This window comes from Copidosoma floridanum, unplaced genomic scaffold (genome assembly GCF_036245765.1).
Source record: "Copidosoma floridanum isolate Cflo_tuat_1 unplaced genomic scaffold, Cflo_Japanese_pri ptg000021l, whole genome shotgun sequence".
Taxonomy (NCBI): domain Eukaryota; kingdom Metazoa; phylum Arthropoda; class Insecta; order Hymenoptera; family Encyrtidae; genus Copidosoma; species Copidosoma floridanum.
In genome coordinates this window covers 9498407-9519787 of record NW_028321898.1, presented here as the reverse complement: position 1 = coordinate 9519787, position 21381 = coordinate 9498407, and the positions used below count along the sequence as shown (strand labels likewise).

At 33.3% G+C, this 21381-nt stretch overlaps 1 protein-coding gene across 1 annotated transcript in view; it reads right to left on the bottom strand.

Moving 5' to 3' along the window:
* Nucleotides 1-4177: 4177 nt before the first annotated feature.
* The window catches only part of LOC149374117 (uncharacterized), a 102987-nt gene continuing 85783 nt past the window's right edge, over nucleotides 4178-21381 (bottom strand). The window contains exons 4-5 of the mRNA XM_089594723.1: nucleotides 4239-4308; nucleotides 4178-4192 (exon numbers count right to left, since the gene is read on the bottom strand). Of these exons, the coding sequence (XP_089450849.1) occupies nucleotides 4178-4192; nucleotides 4239-4308 (85 nt within the window). The remainder of the gene's footprint in view (nucleotides 4193-4238; nucleotides 4309-21381) is intronic.

Genomic DNA, 21381 nt, shown 5'->3' with positions numbered 1-21381 from the left:
TAAGCTCTTTATTGAGCAACGTATCTCGATGCTCGAGATTGTCACATCTTCAACAGACAAGCATAGCCGCAAGAAGGACAAGGGAGCTAGCAGCTTGACCTTTACGCATACTACGATTACGGAAAAGTGCCGCTTATGCCAAGGTTAACACTTCATCCTGCGCTGCGTCAAATTCAAAGCTAAAGAACTGCAAGAACGCTAACAGGTTGTTGAAGCAAAGGGCCTTTGCTACAATTGCCTTGGGGCGCACAAGCATGATAACTGCAAATCGATTAAGCGTTGCCAAACTTGCAATGGCAAGCATCATTCAATGCTGCATAGTAATCTTTCAACTGCAACGCATCTCGCAACTTAAGCTTGGCCTGCAACCTTCGGTAAAGGTAATCGTTTATCATGCAACTAGAGTGCATCTTCAGGTAACACTACACTTTTACCTACTGGTCTAGTAAAAACGCGAGGTCCTGATGGACGTACGCACGTATTACGTGCTATGCTCGATAATTGCTTACAGCAATTTTTGGTTGCAAAGAGCTTGTTCAAAAAGCTTGAACTAACGTACCAAGTAATACCTCGCGAGATCACTGGTGTCAGCGGCTCCAAGGGTCCACAAGTGCACGGAAAAGCTCGACTTCCCATTACATCTATCATTAGCAAGAACTCAACGCTCACTTTCGACGCACTGATTCTCTCGCTGATCAGTAATTATAGACCTGGCGTATACAAGCTGTCAAGCGACTGGAGATACCTGCAAGGTTTAAATTTGGCTGACGACTTTCGGGAAAGCCCGTCGGAAATCCAAAAACTGCTGGGTGCCGACATATTTCCTCGAATATTACAAGAAGGTCTACGCATTGGGATACCAGGGATCCCTATTGCACAGTGTACCATTTTTGGCTGGACGCTGTTTGCTCTATTACATACTTAAATAGTAGTGCCATCATCAGAAGAATAACTGTTAGTGTTGTGAAAGTGTCTAACAAGCAAGTGTATTATTGTGACTCATACTATGTATTCCGATTTCACCTTGCTCAATCATAATAGGCGGGTGGCATGTTCAATTTTAAAGTGAACTTGTGCTTAAATGTACTGTACATTTTATTGCTATGCGAAATTGCTGTAATATTTAAATGTCTGTTACTTTTTCACGAGCTTCTTAGAATTTAATATCTTAAGTTTTATACGTTACTACTTGGATTAAAACAATACTCCAGAGACAGTGCCACATTTATACTTTTCTACGTTATAACATATTTAATAGTTGTTATCTGCAAAATGAAGTATTCTTGAACATTTACATATAAGCAAATAAATATACCGTGCTCTGCGTAGCACTAGTCAGTCTAAGCAAGCGCCGCGGCTGAGTTGAACGCTTCACTCAGTTCACACCTGTACATAGTATACCAATTGATTGAAAATAAATGTTGCTGTTAATTTCCATTACAAGTCTCGCGTTAATCCTTTTCCCTGTATCCATCTTCGACGTGGTCTAGGCTTTAGCTCTCGACGGTAACGGCCCTTCCACGAACAATGAGCTACATGATGTTTCATCGCTTTGATTTGTGGACCACATAATTTACTCTCAGATAAACTTACAGGTAACTTACAGATAAACATCCTAATGGATGTATCAGAAAATCATCTAAACCTTTTACAAATGTAACTTCGTTAGAGAACGATGGTTTCCTACGGTTTATTACAAATAATGATACATGACGTCACTAGGGCACAAAGTACAAACATAAGCCCCCGAATGGCGTGATTGTTGTATGTTAGAGCCTGAGTCACGTATATTGTTTTTCTTACCAAGAGCGCAAATGGTGCATTACCTAACTAGGGCACAAAGTACAAACATGATCGCTCAAAGGGCGCGCTTGTTGTAGGTTGGTGCCCGAGTCGCGTATAATGTTTTTCTTACTAAAAGCGCAAAGTGTAATTTTACGCCTGTGGGCACACCTTGCGCCTAGTTTATTATTTGGGCCTAAAGTACTTTTCTGCCCAAGGGCACAAAGTGATTGCAAGGGCGCAAAGTGTGACCCAAGGGCGCAAAGTGGCAGTTGCACTTTGGGCCTATGGTAAGAAATAGTAGTTTTTGTCAGATAGGTGCCATCATCTCCGGGACTATTTTGCAGCCCAAGGGATCTGCGAAGCTGGGCCTGACGGACGTAAGGTAGCCATGAAGCAATGGCGCTTATGTGGCGAATGCTATTTTTCCTACCGAGGGCGCACCAGCCTTTCAAAAACGCCCGAGGTAGGAAAATGTAATTTTGTGCCTGTTGGCACACTTCGTGCCCGATAAATCACTTTGGGCCCTAGGGCAGAAAAGTACCTCGGGCCTGAAGGATGCAAAAAACTTTATTGCCTGTGGGCCCAAAGTGATTCCAAGAGTGCAAAATGCGACCCAAGGGTGCAAAGTGTCAGTTGAACTTTTGGCCCATGGTAAGGGAAAGTGTTTTGGATGATTATCATTATTAATCTGAAAATAAAGCTTAAATTATGGTTGATAATTCAATGACTGTACGATATAACATATTTTTATTGATGTTGTATGAGTGCCACGGAATTGTTGAATATCGTGCATCAACTCAAAGCATACAATACTTATGTGACAACATTGATATAGGTGGTAATAGAGTGTCTTTTAAAACTCAAAGGGTACGTAATTCTGAAGACAAGGAATTCTATTGATGGTAGACATTTAATTTTAGTGAAAGCAGTATAGAAATCATAAGAGTTCTCAATTTGTGATACAAGTGACAAAATGGTCAATTTACCTGTACATCTTGAAAATAAGCGAAAATCAATATTTTAAGAAAAAAAATTTTAAAACGCTCTAAAAAAACATACGAACGTTCAACAGCTAAGTTTGAGTTGAATAAAATCAATAGTTTTGCAAAATCTTATCAAGCATGTAATAAAACCAGAAAAATGTATTTCAATAATGATCTAAAGATTTAAATAAAAAGAAAAATGTACGAAAAAACGCAATAGAAAGATTAAAAATAGTGTGCTAGCAATATAGCCAGAGATAGTCAAAGGGTTATGGGTACGAAACCCGTAAGAAATCGTCGAGACTCTTTTCTTGGCTTTTCTGATACGGTTAGTACCCCGGGTGCCAAAGAATCCCTTATCTAATTTTTAAAACATATAGTAAGTTTTTTTTGTGATGTCTGGACTTTCACGGGCTTCCTTTTAAAACGAAAGCCAACACTTGGTCAGCTTATCGGGTAAAGTCACTATCAGTTAAAAGTTACTATCGGTTATTAAAAAGTTTGTACAGTGAGTTCAATGGTTAATTGGAGAACATTCTTTTATCAACTTAATAATAGCTGGAGAATGCTAAAGACAATCGCAACACCCTGTAAATATTATGCAGTAAGATGAATGACCGATGTTTTGTATGGTACTACCGTTCAATTGCCAGCTGAAATTGTTTCATTAGTATCTTCTATCCTATACATGTAATTATCACATCTATTGTTGTCCATCAAACATGGAAAATAAATGCGTGCAATACTTACTAAATAAAAATACATAAATATAATTAGATTTGTTAAATTTAATATATACCATTTAATTTTAGTGGGTAGCTACAGAGGGGGGGGGCAGAAGGGGGACCACAAAATAATGAGGGGGCTTAAGGGTGGTGAGGGGGTTCTAGAAAAGGAGAATATTTAGTATCAGGTTGAAATAAGACAGATGAATTGTAATTCTTACATTATTTTAAGAGGGGAGGGCTTGAAAGATAATCCAAAGGTTTAGGGAGGGCCGCCAAGAGGGGTAAGGTGGATTAAGAACTAAATTTGGTCCTACAACCTCCAAATATAAGATATATGTATATATATCCTTAAAAAAAATTTGTATGGTTTGTATAATCCTTAACAAAAAGTTCTTTTATTGACAAATAGTTAATCTCATACTCATAGTTTATAATCAAATGTCTAGCTGCTATTGATGTACCGTAAGAAGGATTCATTTTTATTAGGCACTTTAGATTATCTGTGAGAAAAAATTTTTTTAAAGCGCTTATATATTTTGGTTTTCAGATATTTTTTAATTTCTTAGTACTTAATAAGTTTTCAAAGTGTAGTAGTTAAGTATAAATTAATATACCTTAAACAAAATTTTGTTTGCTTGTGACTATACTTTTCCGCATCGATAACTTGAAAGCCAGGCTCATCTACCACAACGTCCACTACAATTTCTTCAGAATGTAATTGACTTTGCTGTCTATCTTTTACATTGTACTCCAATTCTGAGCACCAATTTCCTCCACTGTCCCATTGCCTGTCCTCATTGACCTGATTATATCTAGATAAAACAATACAGTATAAAAAAACACCATTCGAGTAATTACGTGGCTAACGACTACTTTGTCTCAAAAAGAAGGCTTACAGTAAACAATATTTTTTTTACTTTCATGCATGTGAGTCTACTATTAAAAGTTATCTTACTTTTTTGAGATTTCATTACGAATATAATTGAATATCATATAAACTTAGAAGGTAAACGTTGTAAGTTGTAGATGACCGAAAAAAAAAGAAATTTTAGGTGCTTGTTTGACGTATACTTATGAATTGTATTGTCTTTACAACCAAGCTTTTTTACACGGCCCTTGTAAAACGTAACTGGTACGGAGTAGATACATGCTACATTGGTTTTTTTTTTCTAAATGTGCCAAAGAATCTGAGAATATTTTTTTCAGGTCGAAAAAGTAACTTTGACGAAATTGTTTACAAAAAAATTGTTAAAAAAATACTTGACCACATTTTTGGGTGGCAAGATGAACTTTCAGATACATAACTATATTTTGAACAAGAAAGCACAAAAAAATGGGTGCGAATAATTTTTCCCGGTTCATCACTGTTTGAGCGTGGTCTACATGGAGTTTTCTCTGGGTAAGCGTTGCATAGTGACAACTGCACCTAAGCATGAGCACCATTGGTGCAGAGAAAGCCAGCTAAGGTGACATAATGTGACTGTACAGTAATCAGTTCCATCAGAAAAACTCCTACTATGTTCGTAATCACAGTAAAACATCCCCACTCAAAGGTAGTGAGTAGGTGGCCCCAACGCCTAAATCTGTAGGCAATCGTGAAATTACGAAGAAAATTAAAAAATGACAACTAAAATTAAATGCTGGAAAACAAATTTAAAAAAAAACTTCCTTAGGAAAAAAAGTTTTTTTTTAGTTTGGTCTGCATATTATTTATCACAGTTATAACATTTTAGTAAATGTATGAAGAACTTACTTTCAAAGTTTTAAACCAAATTTTTCTGTGTTTTTAAATTACTTATTAATTTAAAAAAAGCTTACAATTTATTTCATTAGGACATTTTTTAACAGGGTTCTAGTAAAAAAAATTGTAAAATCAGTTATGATCTACTGTATTATTTAAAATCTCCTTATTCTAACGATATTCTTATTTTGCCCACCTCACCCTATAAAATGCAAGACTCTTTATCTCAAGTGTGACAGTCTTGACATGGAGTTTCGTAATATACTTTGTAAACCTTGTAGGTTACAAAACCTAATGAAAGAGTTACACCCTGAGGGAGTGATTACTATTTAAATGACAACTTTAGCTTGCAGACGGTACATCAAAAAATATCAGTGACCGTGAAAAATATAAAGATATTTTTTCAAAGAGAAACCAGCTTGTTTTAATGAGCAATTGTCTAAAAATAAGCTATTTTTGCTCGTCATGAAAGAGACCACCCTTTTATTAAGTAATTCAAGATTTTAATTGAAATATCCGTTAACTTATAACTATTATGAGTGCTTATATTGTTCAAACTTATTAAAAATAGATGAATAAAATATAGTTCATAATCTGATTAACATATTTTACGTAAGAAAGATGGCCAACTGTTTTAATTACAAGTTATTATGTGTAGAGTTGTTATTTTCTTTTGCTTATTCAATCAAAGTTATTTGTAAAAATATTGCATTTAAATAACTAGTTTTCTAAACAACCAAATAACAATATTAACAAATAGAGCTGTTTTATTTTCTTATATGCAACATCAAAAATTTAATATTCAATGTCACTCTTACTTTATTATTTACTTCTAAATAAGTAAGGACTGCAAGTGCTACGGCATCTTTCCCCCTGTTCGCACCGCAGCAACCATGCGACGGTATACTTCTAAGTTTCTGATCACTATTTTCATTCTGAAAACGTCATAAATAGTAATTTTAAGATTTCTATGAACTTTTTGGACACAGATATTTCAGACCTTCAAATTTAGCCACGTGTTTGATCTAGAGCTGTCTGTATATTTCAATATAGGTTGATTGTAATGCTCCCGAAACCAGTACTTAACCAAACATAAAGTTCCAAACCTTGAAACAACTATTACAAGTGCCTATTACAAGGTGATCTGGAATATTTACTGGCCACTTTATTAACAAACGTAGCATTGGTAGATCCGAGCTGCTCATGGATCACTTTACAAATCAATAAAACGAAAACATTTAAATAATCAGCTATCACCAGATAGCCCGTAGCGATTAATAGCCACTTACATTGCTTATATAACGTTGATTATAGTTTGTTAAAAGGTACAAAGAATTACACAAGTTCTACTCCCAAACTATTGGCTAACACTGCTCCCTCTACCCTGGTGCATACCTATTTATAAATAGAAGCGTTATACTTCAAAAGACAAAGAGACCCAAAAAAAGGTGTTAGCGTGCAACTGAGCTAGAATTATCTCTGGTCTGACTTGAAAAAATGTAATGCCCACTGGTGTTCCAACCTAATCTCCCATGTTAATCTTAAGGTAAAGTTTATCAGGCCACATGGGAAGTTAGCTCAGGGACCAGGACAGCCATTTTAGTCCAGAGGATCGAAAGATAGAGTGGCAGATGTGGGAGCTTCTGCTGATTGGCTCTGACATATTTAGGACCAACTCGCACACAATCCTCATCAACCAATCTCTGGCTCAGAATTTCACGACTGTGAGCTTTATACGTTAAGTGAGATACATCCATTTGTGTGAGCAATATACATAGATGTACAGTTTCTGTGTAGAGTCCTGAAAATAGCAGCCAATCTGACACACTGTCTCTTGGCCATGTGTACATTTGAGTTGTGACTGTCAGCTGTCTTGACTCTCAATCGGTGATTCCCGGACCGACCGTTTACAGATAGCTAACAGAGTGGCTGTATGCACGGAATCACGAGGGAGCACGTCTACTAACTCCTGCCTACAACTGCATAGTAGCTGTGATACTGGACAGAGGTACTAATACCTGATGAACGAGCAGTTTGGCTGCTCATTACCTAGACAACATTGATTTATAACTTTATTTATATTTATTTATATTATATGCTATATTTATGCCATAGCTACTATTATTGAACTTTTATACTATTGAAATAGTATATTATGTACCTAGGCCAGGAAGTGGGGCTATTACTGACCGCACTATATTACCGGCCTCGCCTTCGGCTCAGCCGATAATATAGCGCGGTCAGATGTAGCCCCACTCTTTGGCCGTGGTACGTACACTTTTTTTCCTTACACCTCCACCAAAAGTTCGTCACCACGGTTTTAGTTTTGTTAAAAATGATGGTTTAAAGATCCAGTCAAAGATTTAGTGCATTATGCATTATTGTTGATTGATAGGTCGCTCGAACAATACCACTTAAATGCACGTAGATGAGTGTACATGTGTATAGGTATATCTATATATATACGCTCACCGAGACTGTAGTATATTATATAGAATCAGATTGGGCCGAGGATTTGTGCAGGTTGGTCGTGCTGGCAAAACGAGAGAAAGAGAAATCCGTTTAAATTCGAATCATGGATCCTATAAAGATCATTTTAAAAATCCTAATGTTTATATCCGTAAGTGCAAAATAAATCAGGTTATCAATAACTATTATAATTGTGATAAGCATAATTCGATTAAATGAAAGATTTCATAGTTCATTTTTGTAATATGACATGTATATACTACATTTATATACTAAATAAATCATTAAAGTGAAAGTAACTGATCAAAAAACATTAATTTGGTAGTTTTAATTTTGTGTTGTGTACTCTGTTCATATAAAATTAGTAAATTTATATATACACGTAAATTGTGCAAAAAAAAAACAAATATATATATATATATATATCCAATAATTTATGTAAATAAATATCCAATGATTTTCTGTATTGTATAAACTATAAAGGTTATAACTCCATTAGCCGTATACATATATATGTATTGTATAACTACTGCTGCTTCTCGGTGCTGAATATATAACTATATATATCTGCGCACTTCGTTCTGCGTACATATGGCAGGACTGATATGAGGCTTTTTCTAGCTCAAAATCGGGTCAGATGGAACGAACTTTCGGTGGAGGTGTAAGGAAAAATACGTTTTTCTTTTTTTTTTTTTTTTCTTTTTCTTTCAGTGGCAATTCAGGTCAAAACTGGCTAAACAATAAAAATCAGGGAACTTAAGCTTCAGTAACATCCTTATAAAGTTAAAGACTACACTTGTTTTTTTAATATAAAAGTAGTGAATTACCTCTTAAAAACTGTGATACCAATTAAAAGAGAGAATAATTTGGTAAGATGACAAAGAATATCATTAATCTTATTAGATTATTACACTTATGTACCTTGACTACACCATAAAAACTAAAGAAATAACAATTTTTTTTTATACCTAAGACTTTCTTTTATCATATCTTGGTACATTACTGGTATTTAAAAAACCGATAAAACTATACAATGGGCGTTTCACATTATTTTAGGAAAAGGAGAAATTTTTTAATAGCATTTTTGTCATAACGTAAATTTAACTCATACTTTATAAATTTATATGAAATATACAAGTGTAAAATGAAGGTAAGAAAACAGATACCCCTGATAACTTCCTGAGGCAGAGATTCAGTAATGATCTGAACAAGTCCTGTGAGGCATGGCCAACTATAAAGTCTTTGTATTTTGCGAATGTATTTCTAATTTATTTTTTCCAGTCTTGTTCCTAATTTTATGTATAAAAATTTATCTTATGGCTACATTCTAACCTGAATTAAATTTTCTCTAATCAATAAAATTGTTGGACAATCAATGTCCAAGAAATCAGCATGACATTTTTTAAAGTTTTATTTGTTTAGATATATCTCACAGCATTTAAATTTGGATAATAACTTTCTTTTCAACACGCTTTTCTTAGCTTCACTTGTAACTAACTATGTATGTAAGAAAATCTTGGAATCTTAATTTGACCCACTTTCCAGTCTTTGATTCTGATGAAATTTCGCACATGCTCTGAGTTCTAATAAAAATATATGACTAGCATAATATGGGTATTAAATAAAAGGGCTTACTGAATGGGATACGAAAAAAATTATCACATGACCTAATCAAACAATCAATAAGGTTTGACAAGAGGAATACGAAGATTGGAGTATGAGTCTATGAAATCCCACCTAAGCCAAGGTAGGATACGCTCTGAGGGCTGAATGGTATGAGGGTGGTATAAAGTATCATGTCGCTAATGTCACCTTAGGGCAACGAGTGCAACCCTATTGTAATTAGCCTTGCCTCACTATATGGACCTCTGGGAGGGTCAACCGTCTATAAGACTAAAAAGTATAAAATAAAAATAATAATTCAAATACTTAAGAAACACTCTTTTAGCACGCACTAAAAATTACGAAATAATTCGGATATTTCGTTTGATGACTTAAGAGTTTCCCCTTTGCAAAATATTCATTAGATTGCATGTATACATAATTAAGTAATTACCTATGTAAAATGGTTATAAGTACGTAATCATCTTTATTGAATATTCACTGTGATTAATTATAAAAGAAATCGTGGTGCGTTCTGTCTAAAAATAGTAAAGATTTTATTAACGCTCCACGCTTTTTTTTACAGTGAATTATAGTAAATTTCTCATAAAGATGACTACCTACTTATAACCGTTTCACATAAGTAATTATTTATCGTTCATCACAAACTGAAAATGTTTAAGTATACATGCCATGTAACAAATATTTTGCAAAGGGAAAACTCTTAACTTATTAATCTTAATGTCCAAATTATTTTGTAATTTTTCGTGCGTGCTAAAAGTGTGTATTTAAGTTTTCTTATTTTGAATAAGAGGTTGTCTAAGAGCAGAAACCACATCAAATTTGGCATGATCAATGATTAAATAGAACGAAATGTACGAGCAAAATGAACAAAATTAATGAACAAAACAAACGATAGATGATAATTAAAGATGCTTATGTTAATGTATTTATATACAATCAAAAGCATATCTTGGTGTGAAAAAACTTTGTTGCTTTTTAATATGCTGATGAACCTAGAACTACACTTTTTTCAAGATAGTTCTTCAAGGCATTTTAAGCAACTTACGACAGAATTACCCGTCCATGTTTATGTAAATATGCATACAGTTTGGTTCTTCTGTATAAAAATTAACATTGTAGATCCATGTTATTTCAAATTAAATTTTAGATCGTTTTTAATTATGAATGAAATGTTCGCATTTGTTCAATTTTATCTTATTTGTAACTAAAATCTAAAACACCAAATAACTTTCAAATTTGTATTGATCATAAGTATATACAATACATATTCATGCATACTTTTCTATGTAACAAGTTATTAACAAGAAATTTTTTTTCCTACATTCTCTGTTTAAAAATTAGTCTTTCACTGTAACTGTATAAAAAATGTTGTTCAAATTCTTACAGTGAGAAAAAGCAACAAATAATCGACTATGTAAAAATACAGAACTTTTCATGCACAAGTATTCGAAATGATCTTTTCGTATTAACTGACATAAGAAATCGTATAATAAGCTGTAATTGTTTTTCACGTAATAAAAGAAGTTAAGATGCTGATGCGAGTAATTAAACATATCAAAATTTCCCATTCACCAGTACAAGATTACCGAAGCAACTCAAATTTTTAAGTCTAAAACTACAGATTTGTAGAAATTTGCTATACGTAGCAACTAAAAAAAAGTGTCATCTTGACCAGAACTTGAACCTAGAACCCTTTCTTGCCAGGAAAGCGCGTTATCAATTTCGCTATCGAGGTCTCAGTGACTTTTCTTCTCAATTGCTACATTTTATATTATTGGCAATCTTTCAGCCGATGCCTTGCTCATACGATATATGAGAATGTTAGAGATGATCTAATCTACCAATGGGTAAGTACTAATGCGAGTAATTGAATTTATAGACATTTCCTATCGATCAGTACGAGATTACCAAGGCAACTTGAATTTTTCAGTTTAAAACTACAAATTTGTAAAAAATTGTCATACGTAGCAACTTAATACGTATATAGCAAGGCATGAACTGAAAGATTGCAAATAATATAAAATGTGGCAATTTAAAAGGGGAGTCACCGAGATCAGACCTCGATAGCAAAATTGCTAACACGCTCTCCCAGCAAAAAAAATTCCAGGTTCAAATCCTAGCCAAGGTGGCACTCTCTTTTCTTTAGTTGCTACTTATGACAATTTTTTACAAATCTATAGTTTTAAACCGATAAATTCAAGTTGCCTATGCAATCTCGCACTGGTGGATGAGAAATGTCGATAAATTCAAATACTCGTTTTAATACTTACCCATCGATCAATTAGAGTATCTCTAATATTCTCTTACACCTTATAAGCAAGGCATGCAGTGAAAGATTGCCAATATTATAAAATGTAGCAATTAAGAAGAAAAGTCACTGAGACCTCGATAGCAAAATTGGTAACGCCCTTTCCCGGCAAGAAAGAGTTTCAGGTTCAAGACCTGGTCAAGGTGGCACTTTTTTTTTTTAGTTGCTACGTATGACAATTTTCTACAAATTTGTAGTTTCAAACTGAAAAACTCGAGTTGCCTTGGCAATCTCGTGCTGGTGTATGAAAAATGCCGATAAATTTAATTACTTACACGAATACTTACCCATCAATAAATTAGAGTATCTCTAATAATCTTATGTACCGATAAGATGTTATAATACTTCTAAAAATAAAATTCTGTAATATTCCTATGTATAAAGTTGTACATCAGATAATTACTTTATTTTTTTTTTTACAGTGATTATTTTTGATTTAGTATCATATTTAAATAATTTTGTTAAATTTTTTTAAATCTAATACTAACTTTATCCATTATTTACAAATTTCAGGATAATATTACGACTACTCCAACTTTGCAATTTCATTTATGAGGTGAAAGACGTTTATAAATAATTAAGAACAACGTCCAATGGTGGAACTGTCATATTTTAAATTTATTAAAAAACAAAACGACGTTTCGGCCGTTTGGAAAACGTCCCGGCCCTCATCAGGTACAAAAATCTATGAGTAACAAAATTCATTGCAATACAAATTTAAGTAAAACATAATAAACGCAAATTAAGTTACATGTATAACATACCTCTGACTCTTACGAAAGGGATGTAAAATCGTAATGTAGTCAGAGTTTCAAGCTAAGTTGCTTTTATACCCTGCACATATACAAACGACATAGTACACGCACGTAATACAATCGAAAAAAAATCGCAAGCAGTTCCTTGAGACGCACATAAACAGTTCATATTTTCCTAATACTATGAATGAAAGAGGTCCTCGAATCATGTATATAAAGTTAGTCACCTTTCTTAATTGACATAACAAGAGACCTATAACAATCTTTCAATTTTTCTGTATCTTGTTGTCTATTAATATTATTATTAAAGTAATGTATATTTAACATTTCGGAAAAAAGGCGCTTTTTGTAATTTTGTTCTATGTCTAAAATTTTAATATCATCAAAATTAAAATTATGTGTAAATTCAATGCTATGTTGTGATAGTACCGATGTATTTTTTTTTTCTCGATGTCTCTTTTGTGTTCTGTCATTCTTAACTTTACAGCTCTGGATGTTTGACCAACTAAACAGCAGTTGCAATTCGCACATGGTATGTGGTAAACAACATTTTTTTTATCGAGTGGCTCAGTTACATCTTTTCCAAGTGAAAAGATCGATTTTAATTTATTGTTTCAACTGTATATAAGACCAATGTGAAGCTTCTTACAATAATATTTAATATGACTATGCAAGTGGGGAATATACGGTATTGATAAGATTAATTTATAATTATTCTTATTTCTGTTGCTATTGTCGACCATATTCATGTTTTTCAAGGTATTTAATCTTTTATTTACAAATTTGTCAATAAATCTTTGAGGATAGTTGTTAGCTAATAAAAATTTATTAATCAATTTTAAATTATAATTATGAAATTGTGTGTCTGCTAATTTAATAGAAAAGTCTACTAGTGTGTAAATGATACCTATTTTATGTTGTATTGGATGGTGGGAAAGAAAATTCAAGTATCGGCTCGAGTGTGTGGGTTTTTGGTACCAATTAGTTAGTACTGTGTTATTTTTTTGAATAATAATCTCTAAATTTAAGAAACTGATGCTGTTGTTATTGTTACATGTCTCAACAGTGAATTGTAATTCAGGACAATAGGTATTAAAAATGTTTTTTGTGTAGTTGATATATTTAGTAGGCACGCATATGATGATATCATCCACATACCGTACGTACAATGGAACATCAAAACATAACTTATCTAAACATGAAATTTCGAGTAAACGCATTACGAGATCACACATTACTGGAGTACAGGGACTGGTTATTAGAGAGCAAAAAACTTGTTTGTAAAATTTTTTGTTAAATTAAAAAAAAGTTGAATTCAAAACCAATGACAATCCTGCGCAAAATTCATGTAAAGAAACATTGATCTTATTATTCAAGAATTTCAAAAAATGTTTTATTGCATTTGTGATTAAGGTTTTACTAGTATAATTAAATAAACTCACTACATCTAGACTAATAATAGTGTAACCAGGTGGAATGATAACTTCTTTTAATTTACTTTTATAATTCATAGCTATTTTTGATGTGTGATTTTAAACGACCTACTGGTGGAAGCTGTACGTCCATTTAATCTACATCTGCATCTGCACTACGCTACTATGGAGAACACCAGACTGCAACAACTACTAATCATCCTTACAAGTAGAAAGTTTGAATCTTTTTCAAGGGTGCTGGACTCCATAAGTACACGCTTTAGTAGAAATGTAAGTTTTATTTTTTATAAGCTTAGTTGTGTTCAGGAGGAATTAAAGAGCGGTGAGTTGAAGTACAAATTTTTCATTAAATGTAGGGCTGATGGCGTTTTCCCAAAACATGTTACACAAAGTACTAACAAGCTTAAATATATTACCGTCTTTAACTTCCGATCGAACATAAAACATAAATCAACCATATCTAAGTTACATAAATCAATTTTGAATAATAAAATTTCAGACTCTTACACAAAAACTAATTATTTAACAAGTAAAATTCAACTAATACAAAATAAGATTTAAAGTAATGGCTGTAAATCTGTTATAATAAATTTATTTATTAATTAAAACGAATTAAAGTTAAATAGTTTTTTTCGCGAATATCGTTGTAAGTTGGATAGAAAGTTTGATGCCCTTTTGTCACACGAAGAATCCGAGCGCAAAGGAGTATACGATACACTTCCAGCCACAAGTGTCAGTGACCCTGGCCTGGTTCGGTGCCCTAAAATTGTCAACAATAAAGGCACAAGTAAAATAAAAGAAAACGGGCTATGTAACCTTTCTAATACACCGCTGCCAGATTGTGTATCAAGCATATTAGAATTAGGCGATAAATTTAATTTTGTTTCTAATATTAAAAAATCCAATTATTTTCATCTTTTCAAGAATGTTGAACATTCACTTGAATATTCTGTAGAATTTGAGACTGTTAGAAAGGAACGTCTTAACATTATCAATAACAATAAACATAACGTATCTACTCGTTTTTCTTTAAATGATGGAGTTCTCCAAGACAATTTAAAGCGAACACGAGCTTTCCTTAAAAATAATGAACACATTTTAATTACTAAAGCAGACAAAGGAAATGCCACTGTTGTCATTAAAAAAGAAACTTACATTAATGAAGTAGAAGAATTGTTAAGTAATGATAAATATTATTTACAAACAGAAAAAAATCCTATATACCAATTAATAAAAGATACTAAGAATTTTGTAAGCAAGTAGAATAAATACGGTGTCTTTGATGAATTTGATGAATTAAGTAAATTTGATAAAGATATTCATAAAAAAAACTTATTTAAGGAGGCTTGGGCGATTTTGAATTAAATGTTGGCTAGGTCTGAAATTCAGAGATTATATAGATAAAGTTTGCTAGATTTTTTTATGAAAAAGAAATAGGTAGGTCAACACATTTATTTTCGAGAAAATCGCTTGTGAAAATTCGTCATTTTAACACGCAACCTTACGGAACCCGAAATTCAATAGACTACCGTACCGCAATAAAAAGCTGTGGGCCCACACATTATATTGGTACATGTACTTGAAAGTATAAAGAATTTATTATTTAAAAAAAAGAATAGGATCAACACGTTAAATTTTGAGAAAATAGCGAGGAAAACATCGAACATGAGAATTGTTTTGTTCAGATACTGTAAGTGCGCATGCGCTGTACATTCATAAACATACAAGCATGAAAATTTAAGTCAAACACAAGTAAGTATAGGTATATAATAGCAGATGAGAGCAAGAGAGTACAGTGTTGTCAGCTTTATCGTGGCAGGGCCGTCGTCTTTACACAAGGTACCTCGGGAAAACTAATAAATTTTTTAATATCGGTTTTCCCAATGACTTTTCCGCGCATTATTGCTATTTTGTTCACACATGTGTATAATCAAAATGATTATAAAAAAAATATTACAAAGAATCATTTGTATGACAAGTACCCCACAGGGGCCCTTCAATAGATACGACACCAAACGCCCAAGCCTCCTTAAATGCTATGGACTGATAAAAATACACAAAAAAGACTTTCCTATCCGTATCATTGTCTCAACATTGAATTCACCCACATATAGTTTTTCTAAAATCTTTCTGATTTTTTGATTAAAAATATTTCGCTGGCAAAATCACGCATAAAAAATAGCTGTGAATTAAAAAATAAATTAAAAAAAGTTATCATTCCACCTTGTTACACTCTTATTAGTCTCGATGTAGTTAGTTCATTCACTAATACAGGTGAAACCTTAATCACAAATGCAATAAAACATTTTTGGAAATCCTTGAATAATAAGATCAATGTTTCTTTAAATGAATTTTGCGCAGGAGTGTCATTGGTTTTGAATTTAACTTTTTTTCAATTGAACAAAAAATTTTAAAAACAAGTTTTCGGCTCTCAAATGGGCAGTCCCTGTAGTCCAGTAATGTGTGATCTTGTAATGCGTTTACTCGAAATTTCATGTTTAGATAAGTTATGTTTTGATGTTCCATTGTACGTACGGTATGTGAATGATATTCTCATATGGGTGCCTACTAAATATATCAACTATACCAAAAACATTTTTAATAGCTATTGTCCTAAATTACAATTCTCTGTTGAGACATGTAACAATAACAACAGCATCAGCTTCTTAAATTTGGAGATTATTATTCAAAAAAATAACACAGTACTAACTAATTGGTACCAAAAACCCACACACTCAGGCCGATACTTAAATTTTCTTTCCCACTATTTAATACAACATATAATAGGTATCATTCACACACTAGTAGACATTTCTGTTGAATGAGCAGACACATAATTTCATAATTATAATTCAAAATTGATTAATCAATTTTTTTTAGCTAACAACTATCATCAAAGATTTATTGACAAATTTGTAAATCAAAGATTAAATACCTTTAAAAACATGAGTATGGTCGACAATAGCAACAGAAATAAAAATAATTATAAATTAATCTTATCAATACTGTATATTTCCCACTTGCATAGTCGTATTAAATATTATTGTAAGAAGCTTCACATTGGTCTTATTTTCAGTTTAAACAATTAATTAAAATCGATCTTTTCTTTTGGAAAAGATGTAACTGAGCCACTCGATAAAAAAAATGTTGTTTACCACATACCATGTGTGAATTGCAACTGCTGTTATGTTGGTCAAACATCGAGAGCTGTAAAGTTAAGAATGACAGAACACAAAAGAGACATCGAGAAAAAAAAGAATACATCAGTACTATCACAACATAGCATTGAATTTACACATAATTTTAATTTTGATGATATTAAAATTTTAGACATAGAACAAAATTACAAAAAGCGTTTTTTTTTCAAAATGTTAAATATACATCACTTTAATAATAATATTAATAGACAACAAGATACAGAAAAATTGAAAGATTGTTATAGGTCTCTCGTTATGTTAATTAAGAAAGGTGACTTACTTTATATACATAATTCGAGGACCCCTTTCATTCATAGTATTAGGATAACATGAACTGTTTATGTGCGTCTCAAGGAACTGCTTGCGATTCTTATTCGATTGTATTACGTGCGTGTACTATGTCATTTGTATATGTGCAGGGTATAAAAGCAACTTAGCTTAAAACTCTGACTACATTACAATTTTACATCTATTTCGTAAGAGTCAGAGGTATGTTATACATGTAACTTAATTTGCGTTTATTATATTTTACTTAAATTAGTATTGCAAAGAATTTTGTTACTTATTGATTTTTGTACCTGATGAGAGCCGGGACGTTTTCTAATTGGCCGAAACGTCGTTTTTTTTTTAATAAATTTAAAATATAAAAGTACATCTGCATCTGCACTACGCTACTATGGAGAACACCAGACTGCAACAACTACTAACCATCCTTACGAGTAGAAAGTTCGAATCTCTTTCAAGGGTGCTGGACTCCATAAGTACACGCTTTAGTAGAAATGTAAGTTTTATTTTTTATAAGCTTAGTTGTGTTCAGAAGGAATTGAAGAGCGGTGAGTTGAAGTACAAATTTTTAATTAAATGTAGGGCTTATGGCGTTTTCCCAAAACATATTACACAAAGTACTAACAAGCTTAAATACATTACCTTCTTTAACTTCCAATTGAACATAAAACATAAATCAACCATATCTAAATTACATTAATCAATTTTGAATAATGAAATTTCAGACTCTTACACAAAAACTAATTATTTAACAAGTAAAATTTAACTAATACGGAATAAGATTTTAAGTAATGGCTGTGAATCTGTTATAATAAATTTACTTATTGATTATTACAAATTAAAGTTGAATAGTATTTTTCGCGAATATTGTTGTAAGTTGGATAGAAAGTTTGATGCCCTTTTGTCACACGAAGAATCCGAGCGCGAAGGGGTATACGATACACTTCCAGCTACAAGTGTCAGTGACCCTGGCCCGGTTCGGTGCTCTGAAATTGTCAACAATGAAGGCACAAGTAAAATAAAAGAAAACTGGCTATGTAACCTTTTTAATACACCGCTGCCAGATTGTGTATCAAGCATTTTAGAATTAGGCGATAAATTTAATTTTGTTTCTAATACTAAAAAATCTGATTATTTTAATTTTTTTAAGAATGTTGAACATTCACTTAAATATTCTGGAGAATTTGAGACTGATAGAAAGAAACTTTTTAACATTATTAATAACAAGAAACATAACGTATCTACTCGTTTTACTTTAAATGATGGAGTTCTTCAAGACAATTTAAAGCGAACACGAGCTTTCCTTAAAAATAATAAACATATTTTAATTACTAAAGCAGACAAAGGTAATGCCACTGTTGTCATTGAAAAAGAAACTTACATTAATAAAGTAGAAGAATTGTTGAGTGATGATAATTATTATTTACAAACAGAAAAAAATCCTTTATACCAATTAATAAAAGATACTAAGAATTTTGTAAGCAAGTGGCATAAATACGGTGTTTCTGATGAATTTGATAAATTAAGTAAATTTGATAAAGATATTCATTGTTGCTGAGGATTCTATCGTCTTGGGGTGCGCACGAAGTAAATAGTCGAGGAACTAGTATCAACGTCTTAATTATTGCAAAAAGGAGAGAAGAGCGCGTCGCGTGATGTTCGTATAATGTTGTTTATATTGTATGTGAGATTTCTAACGTAGGAGTAAAAAGGTGGAGAGAAAAAAAAACCTGTCCTTGTTCCTTCTTTACATAAATTCGCTAAATTGTTTTTTTTGTGTAAGCATTTATTGTTTTTGTTCACGCTCTTCTTCCTTTATAATATAGTGCAATATTAAAAAAATTCTCATTTATAAATTTCCTTGAGTGTAACAATCTTCAAGTTATTTCTACTAATTATTAACTAAATATTTAATCCCACTGTAGGTTATCCATGTTAAACTTGTAAAATATGGCATTACAGTATGTTATAATGTATCGTATAATATTTCTTATTTTGCTACTGTTGATCCGATCATTCTTTTAATGTTTTTGATTTGTGTTATTGTTACAGTTGGCTGTGATACGAGCCTGTTAGATATTTTCACATAATGCATTTTTGTTCGTAAGTATGGTAACTAAATTATAATAAACAAACGTAACCTAGATTTATGTATGTATACAAAATTTAATTAAAAAATTTTTTCCTTTTTTTTTGAGATATATATATATATATATATATATCCTCTTACGCACGAGGACGTTTCGTTTTTTCAGCTGCCGGAGGTGCACTTCTGACCGCTACGCGTACTTGGTTTTGCGATGCGACTGGTCTTTGTATGGTCTGTAGCATTATTGGTTGCGCTATCACTGCACCCGCCGCTGCGCCTTCGCTTCCGGAACGGTTTCTTCTACATGTAAGCATTCTAGCCAAATTCAGTATTAAGGGGCCCCTCCATTGTAGGAACCCGAACGACCCAGCTGTTGTGCCTAAAGCTATTCCTGCAGCCATCCACGCGTACCCTTCCCAGTTGGAAAATTTTCCTTCCGTTTGACCTACTTCACGTACCCTTTGACCTATGTCCTCTAGTTTAGTACCGATCGTTAATTTATCTTCGGGACCGTGTTCTAGGCTACTGAGCTCCTGCAGTCCGTCTCTTTCTATTACTAATTTTATTAGGTTTAGCAATTCGTCTCCTTTTGTTCCTTTCATCTCTTGTATAATCTTTTTAAAGATCAGAGTTGGGCCCTCCAGATTAACGACGTGACTCTTCTCTTCCTCCTGACCCGGTTCAAGTCTGGTTCCTGACACTTGGGCAGTACAGTCCTTTGCCAAGTCTATTACTCCAGCGTGGGACACCTTTATCGTCCCATGTTTGGTGTGCTTGCATTGAACATGTACCTTTTCTTCCCTTATAGTGCTGAACGCGTGATGATTTTTTGCGTGGAGTCGAGTCCAGTACGCCCTCTTTAATTTTGCTAAGACGATCGGACACTCCTCCGGGTTGTCTATTGTTTCTCCTAGGATAAGTCGTATCTCGCATGGGTGATCTTTCTCCACTTCTTGCGTCGGTTGTATTTGTGCGCATATGTTTATCTAGCCTAATTTTTTACATTGGTCGACCGCTTGTCGGGATATCGGAGCGAACCTTTTTTCACTCATGCTACTTACTATATATTCGTACGTCGGTTGTAGGTATGCCACCATATTTGTTATGTTGAACCCCTCTTGCTCTAAGAGTAGCGGTGTTATTCTAAGCAGGTCTTATTCTTCCTGCGTTACCAACGTATTTCAATGTGATATATTACTTTTCTATTGAGTGCTACCGTCGCTATTTCTGCTATTTTCCCTATTCTTTCCTCTGTCATTGTGCCCTTTTCTCCCGGAACCCTGAGATCTGGCCTGAACTGACTTACTAGTATTTCTGCCTCCGATATCATTTTTAAGGCTGCTTCCGGTAGATGTGATATTCCTCGACTTGCCAAATAAATTATATCCGTCGCTGTTTCAAATTTCGCTGCTAGTTTATCGGCCAGCTGCTCGAATTCTTGAATTATCTCTGGCATTCTATCATATCCGCTTACCCAATCTGTAAATATTTTAAGCCCTTCTTCTCTAACATCTCCTGCTTTATCCTCATAATTTTTTATTATTTGCATTGTTTGTTCGTGATCACCGAACGCAGAGACTCTTATTTGTTCTTTGAGATATTTCGTTATATCGGTCATACTTGTTAAATTCAATTCCGTCAACTCCCGTATCTTGTCCTTGTTAGATTCCGATATCTGCCCCTGGAGTACCTGTACTGTCTCTACTTGGCTGCAAACTTCCTGCCCTACTACTGCCCTGTACGCTGTTTCGACACCTTGCAGCGCTTTTATGGTCTTGTAAGTAGCCATTCTTACGCGATTTCTGCAGGCATCTTCTTTGCTTATTGTTACTCTGCATTTCCATTCCACTTGATTGCTTGCTCTCGCAAATGCATCCGTTTCTCTGATTCTTTGATCCCAATCTACATACCATATTATTTTCCAAGTAGACGCAACTGATTGGGCCTGCCCCAGATTTTCCACTAATATCCCCGGATTCTTC